This window comes from Falco naumanni, chromosome Z, assembly GCF_017639655.2.
Source record: "Falco naumanni isolate bFalNau1 chromosome Z, bFalNau1.pat, whole genome shotgun sequence".
NCBI lineage: Eukaryota > Metazoa > Chordata > Aves > Falconiformes > Falconidae > Falco > Falco naumanni.
In genome coordinates this window covers 48,009,809-48,019,076 of record NC_054080.1, presented here as the reverse complement: position 1 = coordinate 48,019,076, position 9,268 = coordinate 48,009,809, and the positions used below count along the sequence as shown (strand labels likewise).

The 9,268-nt window shown below is 39.6% G+C and overlaps 1 protein-coding gene across 1 annotated transcript; it reads left to right on the top strand.

The window, feature by feature from the left end:
* The first annotated feature begins 20 nt into the window (after positions 1 to 20).
* Positions 21 to 6,260, top strand: CZH9orf40 (chromosome Z C9orf40 homolog). Its single transcript, XM_040579177.1, has 2 exons — positions 21 to 448; positions 4,467 to 6,260. The coding sequence occupies exons 1-2, from the start codon at positions 119 to 121 to the stop codon at positions 4,623 to 4,625; spliced, it is 489 nt and encodes a 162-aa protein (XP_040435111.1). The 5' UTR covers positions 21 to 118; the 3' UTR covers positions 4,626 to 6,260.
* The last annotated feature ends 3,008 nt before the right edge of the window (positions 6,261 to 9,268 follow it).

Genomic DNA, 9,268 nt, shown 5'->3' with positions numbered 1-9,268 from the left:
GGGTCTGGCGGACAGCGCGCCGCGCCTGCGCCCTGCGCCGCGCGTGGCCGTGCGTAAGGCTGCGGGGGGACGCGCGCTCCGCAGAGCCGGCGGCGCTCAGCCCCACCCCCCCCGCCTCATGGCGAAGCGGCGCGCGGAGCCGTTAGTATATCACGTGCCCGTCAAGCGGCTCCTGCGCGAGCCGTCGCCGCCTTCTGTCTCCGCGCCCGAGCGGCGGCCCCGGGGCGAAGCGGCGGGCGCCGGCCCGGCCGCCCCGAAGCGGAAGCTGGAGGAGGCCGAGGCGCCGCCGAGCAAGCGGCCCGGGCTGCGGGGGAGCAGCTCCCGCGGCGAGCCGGGGGACGCGGGCGGCAGGCGGCGACGGCGCGGCGGGCCCGCGCCGCCCCAGGACGAGCGGTCGGCGGAGGGACGCGCCGGCGGCCGGGTCAAGGAGCGGGCTGCCGCGGCTGAGGTAACGGAGCGAGGCGGCGGCGGCCCCCCCGGGGAGCGCGGCGCCGGTGTGCCCGGCCGCTCGGCTGCCGGAGGAGGGGCCCTGGGCCGGGTGGGGGGCCGCGGGAGGTCACCGGGGCCCGGCGGGGCAGCAGAACGTGCGGGCGGGGCCACCCGCGTTCAGCCGGGCACGGCGCCGCGACCCTCAGCCCGCTCTGCGCCTCCCGCTGTCCGTCGCTCCTGCGTCTTTTAAAGCTTTCTTTTCTTTTTTCTTCTCCCGAACCAAAAGAAGCAGCGCTTCCAGCTTCACCCCACACACTCCGAAAAACCGGTAGGAAACGCCTAAGGAGTTCGCCTTAACTCAGTTTCTCTTTAGCCATGTCCCCATCGGAAGCCGTGGTTGGAAGTTTGGAGGGTTTATTTTGATGGAGTCTCTTTCGTTTGAGGCTGCAGTTAGGCTTACTGCCGTGTCTGACAACTGTCTTAACTTTTTGTTAGGGATGACCAGGTTCTGGCGATGCCAGAGTTCTAAAACGTTAAACGTTTTAACCAAAACGTTTAGTGAATGTGGTGGTCAGGGAAGGGAAAGGGATCAGCAGTTTAATGATTAGATATATTTAAGTGCACAGCCGATTCCTGATGTTCCTTTCCTGGTTAACTTGTGAGTTAAGTTACATTCTTGTACATTCTTGGCCTTGATCGAATTTTACACGACAGGCCAGGAAACAAAATGCAGTACTGAGGAAGTTTTCGTTTTGCAAAAATAAAATGCTAGGTCAAATTTTGTGCCTGTGTAGTAGTGTGATGTATGTAAACGCACCTTCCCTCCTGCATGGACCTTTTAACTAAGACCAAGGCCAGAGTATTTGATCCTGTGATAGAGAAGTGGCAGAAAGTCTTAACAGGTCAGATGGATTTTCAACTCCAGTTTTAAACTCCGCTTCTCATAAGTTGGGGCCTTTGATAGTATAACACCTATCTATGATCTCTAAAGGTAATTGTGGCTTTTCTTTCTCAGGCTTCTGCTTTGTACCTTCTGCTTTCCTTGTTTGATTGGTCGGTGAGTTGGTTGGTTTGGTGATGGATGGTAGAGTTAAGGCACAAAGGAATTGAGGAAAACATTCAATGCCCTATGGGAATTATATGTCCTTTTTAGACTCTTGACTTTTAAACACGTCTCTTTCCATTTTTGAAGAGAGAACAAGTGTCTTCTGAAGCAAAAAAATTAAGCAAATAGAACAAACATCTCCAGAACAGTGTTAGAACATCACAGATACGATGCAGAATTCTTCACTTGTTTGGCGTAATTTTGTAAGCTTTAGCAGTGGTAGGAAGGCAGTAAGCCCCCAGGTTTTCCACACAGCAAAGCATGGTTTTCTCTTTAAAATACTTTTGTAGGACTATATTTTTAACAAGTTATTTCCTTAAGTACAGTTTTATATAAAAAATGTTTTTGCTTTAAAATAAAGCTTGGTTAACGTCAGACAAGAGGTGTTTCTTCCATCCTCCCTGTGTCCTACCTTTATGTTTTAAATCTTTCACAGATATATCTGATTATTATTTTTGCACCTTTCTGAAAATAACAGCTGTAGGTTAGGATTCTTTGCTTTTTTGTGGCTTGTGTAGTTCCATTACAGTAATAAGCATGACCGTGATACTGTTAATTTCACATGGGTTTTGTTAAAGTTAAAAGCAATTCTTATTATATTACAGTTGGCCAGAGAAGAAATACTGCATGCACACCTTTGCAGCTAAAGTTGGAAAATTAACTCCTTAAAAATTGAACAACTTCATCCATAGAAACTGAGCTTTGTATCCCGAGCTTGCTGCATGCTACCTGCCTTACTAGAAAATCTTCTCAAAACCTATGCTGAAAGATACTTGGGTGAATGTGAATATTTTATATTCTATTTTGCATTTTATGTATGAATGTTTGCTGCTTGTGGTTTTTGTGCTCCTTGGGCTTGTTCATTTTCACACTGAATTTTTCTGGGAGACACCAATAAACTGAAATACTGCTGTGCTGGAAACTTGAATGCTCTTGAAATTAATCCTGTGTGTAGTCTGAGCTCAGAATTAAGAGTATGCATATTTTTGTGGTTATAAAGTTAAAGAGAATGATCTTAGAAGCAAGGATGCTCTCATTCACTGTCTGGGTATGAAGCATCTAGCACAGTGGGGTTCTGACTTTCAAGTACTTAGCTCTCTCAGTGTGAGCAGTAACTTATTAAAATTAAATAATTATTTATTAAATTATAAAAATTTAAAAAGAGGAGTTTGAATTAAACATGGGGAGAATTTTTAAGGGTGGCTGACAAGTTTCTGAAACTCCATTGCTGGGCACGTGTTTCAAAGAACTTGTTAGCCACCTGCCCTGCACAGTTCTGTGTGAGCGATGCTGCCCCCGTTGCAGTACAAACTGGAAAATCTTCCCTTTCTCTTTGGCACTTCACTGTTTGTTGTTAATGCTGTGCAGTACAAAAATTTCAGTTTACTAGTGTATTTACGCAAATAATGTGGAACTACTTATTGTTTGGCTTTCTTCCAGTTTCCATATAATACGTCCTTCTGTTCCTGTTGCACTATATCATGTAATTGGTTTTGGTTTACGTTCCCATTAATGGGAACTTTGATTCTTTAATTTTTCCTGAAGACAATCTTTTCCTAGTGGGCAAATTCATGTTAGTAGTACTGCATAGGCATACAGCCATCTTCCTGCTATGAAATGTCTATACCTTTCATGCCTCTTAATTATGATGTCTTGAATTATGCAGGGGGATTGTAGTAAAAACAGGTTACCTAGTACAAGAAATTGTAGTTCACAAGAGGTTTGTGTGGTAAAAAATAGAAATATGTAGTCTTTTAAATGAAAGGATGGTGAATTTACGTATATCTCTCTTTTGGGGAATGGGGTGAAGCATCATTCATCCAGTATCTGAGAGGGTTTAGGGATGATACTTACTGCCATTTTTTTAATATTACATTTTTTTATTCTGTTGCAGAGCCAGCAGACAAAACATGAAGTTTTTCAAGAGCCATACCAAAACAGACATACCAGTTTATATCTTAAAAATACTTCTGTTCAGCACCTGTTACAGCTGAGACGTTAAAGTAAAATACTAAAGACTCTGATTGTATGTTAGGAAAAATACAAACCGTTATTATGTGGAAATGCATTAATTTAGGTTTGTGGCAGCATCCAGAGTTTTTACCTACCAGAAGGAACAGATTGGCTACTGTTTATAACCACAAAATCTGTGCACGTTCCTATGGTCATAATACACATAAGAAGAGGAACTCTCAAGTCACTCCTTAGGTCTTGAGCGTGCACTTTCTTCTGGTAGGTAAAAACTCTGGATGCTGCCACAAACCACGGCATGTGGTTACAAACAGTGTGTTTTCTAACAGCAATTTAAAAAAAAGTGGTGCCATATTAACATAGTAAATAAGAACACGTTCTTTCAAGGTATTTCTGGTACTTCTTACCAGTTCTTAAAGTTTCTTCCCCCTGCCCCTAGAAGAGATCTTGATTTTTCTCATGGATACTTGAATACAAAATGTAGGTACAGAAAAGAAAAAGTGGAATGTGGTAGAAACACTACCCAGTGCTTTACTTTTCCTGAATACTAGCTTCTAAATGTGCATGAAATTTGTATACCATTGTGAGAAGAAAAAGTAGTGAACAGTTTTTGTATGCAGAGTCTGATAATTCCATAAGTTATATGGTATTGTTCTGTGCAAGGATTGCAAGTTGAAGAAATTGGTGGAGTTACGGAAGTATTTCCCAGGTGTTGCACAGTAGTTCTTTACAAGAATATTTGAAAAGACAGAAGTAAATTGTGATTTGCTTGAGTTTTTTTATGGTAGTTTCCTTAGAAATAGCTTACATTTTTTCTGTATAAAATTGTAAGAACTGTTAATACGGAACAGCTGAATAACTCCTTGTTTCAGTTTCGGTTATGAAAGTTTCTTTTTATTATTTTGTACTGCTGTGATACACATTAATGTTTTGTTGCCTTTTTGTTTGTCTCTTTTCAAAGCAAGAAGACGACTTCTGTCAGTATAACTCATTCCTATACTGGAGATCACCATTGCCTGCTATTGATTTGTCTGATATTCAGAGCCGAGATGGAGAGACTCCACCAGAAGCTAAAACCCTTTCAAGGACTGATACTATGGAGACTGAAATGGAGACCTGATCAGTTGTTTCATAGTTGTGTATCCACTTGAAGGAAACTTGCTTCTATTTGGACTCAGGTTTTTCTACTTGGGAGAAAAATAAGCATGCTTCTGCCATCTTGAAGAAACAGTGTTACATCAGTCTGCAAAAGCAAGTCTGAGTTCATCACTGTTGGGTACTTAATAGTAAGCTGTCTGGAAGTGTACAATGTTGAGGAGGCTGTGCTGTCTATCAAGAATGCTTGAAAACATGAAAACATGCTAAAAGAAGACTACAGAAAATTAGAACTTTGGGATGCAATTATACGAAACAGGTGGATATGTTAAATGTTAAAAATAAATGGAAAATTTATTTTCCTGTCCTGAACGAAAAGATGTGACTGTGGTATCTGGAAGTAAAATACTTAACCATGTGAATTTGTCACAAAGCATACAAACTGTAATGATTTAAATGTGAATTTTTCTACATAATACTAAACCAAATAGACCCAGGAGCCTACCAAAACCAGACAAAGCATTCCCTTTTCTATGCAAACAGAAGACAAGCATGGCGGGGAGAGGGAAGGAAAAGGGGATCTTTTCTTCTATAAGCTGCTGCTGTTGTGAAAGTTTTTCACATTCTTGTTGAGAAAAAGCTTTTTCGCCGTTTTCATCTTCTCCTTTTCACATTACACAAAGCAGTGGGCAGCCAGCTTTTAGGTTTTTGGTCCATTCTTAAGTTAATACTATACTTACTCTTTGCAATGTGAGCTCCGAACCAGTGAGCAGCATTGAAATGGGAGGTGTGTGCAGATGTGTCAACAAAACTCAATGCAATATAAAATTACCACATAATGCTTTTTCAAACTTACCTGACTGAGGTATAGTTTTTGCAGACTGTGGTTCTTGCAAAAAGATTGTGTAGAAGTTCATTGAGTTAGTGTTTTTTGCTGTTAAATATGAACTTAATGCTTGTCTTCTGTAATTGATTTACAGCTGTAAGTACAATTAGAAATACTTGTCTTTAACAGTAGACTGAAGTTGTATGGGCAGACTGTCAGACTTTGCAGATGTGATCTGTCTTTAAGGATAGCAAACGCTTTTTGCTGGAATCACTGAAGACGGCAGCTTGAGAATATATATATTTTTTTTAATAATATATTTGCTAAAGGACAATAAAGTGTTGCCTGTGTGTATTTTGTATTTTAAAACTTTCAGACTATTATTTGTGTTAGTTCCTGACTTTATTTCATAAGATTGTTGCTTTCATAACTTCTGTTATTTTATTAGGTCTTTTTGCTTAAAATAGTCAGCTTGTCAGCTGCCTTAGTAAACATTCAGAATTTTTTTTTTCAGTATTTGTGCTATAAGGTATCTGTATTTGTTCATTGCCTATTCATTTAGATTGTTAGAGTCTCTTACTACTCACGGAAGTAAGGTGGCTGAGTGACTCAAGCATTTCATGGTGGTTGTTTGGATATGCTTCTACCTGCTGTCAGATCATATTTGAAATTTTATTTTTTGCACACATTTTTAGTTATATTTTTTTAAGTCCAAATCCATCAGCTTGTCTTAGGAGGTGCTTTTAAAATGTTTTTACAAACAAACTTCTTTTTCTGGCAAGAATGCAAGTGCTGTTTCATGTTTACTATAACCAAAATAAATTTGTGAGGAAATAGGTTTATTCATTTGTTGAAGGGGTTGTTTTGGTTTTGTGTTGTGTTTTTTTTTTTACCCTAGGTAATATACACATTCATATATTTGTGGGTTTGGTAATATTTCACACCATCCAGTATTTTCAGGATCTAGTAGTTAGATAGTTATCTTTGCAGACATACTTTAGTCCCTTAAAATCTGCTTGGAGCTTCATACACGCAGTAGGTATGTCCTAGCAATAGACTGTATTTTGGCATTAAAATTCACAGAACAGATGAGATTTTATTATTGTTTTTAAAATATGTATATTCTTAAGCTATTCCATAACAAAATGAATAAGCCCTTTAAAGCAAATGAAGCTTGCACTGTGTTGTACTCCATATGGTTATTTGTAATTATGCTGGAGGCAAGCAATTTCCTCTTAGCTTGTTCCAGTCATGGGCTCTGGGTTATGGGCTGGAATGTTAGAGCTACTTCAGAGCGTTTGCTGAGCTGATTAATTTTTTCCATTCATCTGTTTGCAAATAGAGGCAAATTTAAAAGCCTTGGAAAACTTTTTAAATGAGTCTGAGAGTTTGGATTATAGAAAAGCAGGGCAAGGTAAGGTGCCTGATGATAGGTGAAATAAACTTTGCATAAAAGGTGTGACCAAGATGTGTCATTGCTCAGTGTCTCATGTCTCCAAATATCATGTGTCACTGTGGGCTATCAAAACACTGGTCTTGACTTCCAGCTCCATTTTTCTGGAGAGCTCTTGTTCAAGGGCTGTACATAAACTGTAAGTAAGCTTAAGATGTTTTAATTTGCCTGTGCATTAGTATCCACTGAGAAAAAAATGTTCTTTTGAAATGTTGGCATAAATTCTAAGGTAATGCAGGAGCCACATAATGCCTACCAACTGACAATCTTCATTTATCTTATGTTCTTAATCTTCCAGAAAAAAAATAGCTTCTATTCTCTCTAGATAATTGGGAATTTGCTTTTCTCTAAAATGTTCCTTCTAAAGAGCTCCTTCACAAGAGTAAGAAAATGTACAGTGTAACCACAGAGATCATCTAGCTGTTACCCAGGTTGGTAAGAGTTGTTGCATCTAGAAGTAGCACAGTAAGGGTATGGGCATACTAATGAGAGGTTAAATGAGTTAAACATTTCAGGGCAGATGCAAACAGCAAAGCGTTAATTAGCAGGATGTCTGCCTTTGTAAATTTTCTGTCTCATTTTAAACTTAAGGCCTGTTTTATGTGGTCTTGATTTGTGTTTATTGAAGGCCTGCCATATATTTATGGTTCCCAAGATAGATAAGCCTCCAGGAGAAGATTAAGGCTTAGTCCAAATCAGGAAAGAGCAAGTGCTGTGAAAAGCAGGCTGCATTGGTGACCATATCTTGGCTGACTAGACTGTGGGAGAAAGAAAGAAAAAAAGAAAATGGAGAATGGAAGATAGGTGATGATGAAGAGGTGACAGCAAGTGAGTGCAGGCAAGTGTCAGGCCAGCGGAGCAATGACATCAAGTAGTATTTTCAGCATTGGCTCAATCTTCAGCACAGCAACGTTTGCAGTAATTTTAATGTGGTGATCAACAGTAAATTAGTAGGTTTGTCACTGTTTTTGCAATTACTGTTCGATGTTTTTTCCAGTTGGCAAGGCCAAGAATTTAATGGTCATTAAAAAAATACATGCTTATGTATATGGGTAGATGGAAAATGTGTAAGATCCTTCGTGTAGAGAATAAGTGAATGTGTGTTTCCAGGTGGCACCAAAGATAGTTACTGTCTAGCATTTGGCAGCTAGTTCTGGTTATGGCAGATGTATTGTTGGGAGTTCACATGTATTTTTCTGAAAGCATCTGATGACACCTGCAGTAAGAGATGTTGGACTGCACTCACTCATTGTTTGGTATAGCAAAGCCTATGTTCAAAGAAACATTTCAAAATAGCTAGCATGCTTGGGCTGGCTTAATTATTTCCATGCCTACAGTTATAACCTTGACTCTCTAGGTGGCAATACACATACACGGTAAACTGCAGTGAATCTGGAAAATGTTTTGGGTATGCTTTTATTCTGAACTGCTACTGAAAATTCGAGCAGTGACATCATGAATGTTAATCATTTCCTTACGGTGATACATAAAGGCAGATCAAACCACAAGTTCCTGATTCTAAGGTGACAGAAGGTCTTCAGCATAATTGGAGTAAAAACATTTTGTCAAGAAGTGTTGGGTAATCTCTTGTTTTTCTTTCCACCCCTTCTTCCCCCCAACCCCCAGAAAGCTATCAGTTTAACACATGGTAGTTTGTTGTCACTACTTCTTAGCACTGTTTCCATTGGAGCTAGAAAGCAAGCTTTATCTGATGGTGTGTTGGATGGAAACCTGGATCGATGGCTGAAGGCTACTTGAAATGTACTCATTAAATACGAGGAAGAAAAAGGTAAGTATTGATGCATAAGAAACTAACTATGAAGTAGTGTTTGACTGTTGATGTAACAATGTAGTTTAAATGTATGTGGCAATTTCAAATGGGGTTTTTAAAGTAGCCTTACTAAGAGGTTGTTTATTTAAAATTCCTGTTTCAAACTTTGTATTAGAGAATATTAGGTTGGTTCAGCAAACAATATATTTTAATTACTGATATTTCATTTGTAAGTAAATTCATTAATAAGTATGGTTTAAATTTTCTTGGTCAAAAAAACAGCAGTCATGACTTCTTAGTGACTTCTGAGGACTTAAAAATAGTTGTTTCTTCTCTTAAAGCCATAAACATCATAACTTTTTCACTACTGAAGGAAAAGATATTTTCTTGTTACTGATATGTTACCATTCCCAGTGGAAAAAATTTTGAAGGGAGGATGGAGACAAATTCAATTTTTGTTTGTAATTTTATTTTGCCTTTTAAGAATGCAGTGGATGGTAGTTTTCCTGGTTTTGTTTTGTTTTCTTTTGTAATACTGATGTTTTGAAAGAAGGGATATGGACTGGCTAAACATTACATTTTTTTCCCACTTTTCTTATATGAATACCCGGGGTTCAT

Bases quoted from the DNA above. Each gene is read 5' to 3' on its own strand.
- CZH9orf40 (XM_040579177.1), top strand. From the start codon at position 119: ATGGCGAAGCGGCGCGCGGAGCCGTTAGTATATCACGTGCCCGTCAAG. The intron at 449-4,466 runs GTAACGGAGCGA...CTCTTTTCAAAG, and splicing joins AGCGGGCTGCCGCGGCTGAG to CAAGAAGACGACTTCTGTCA.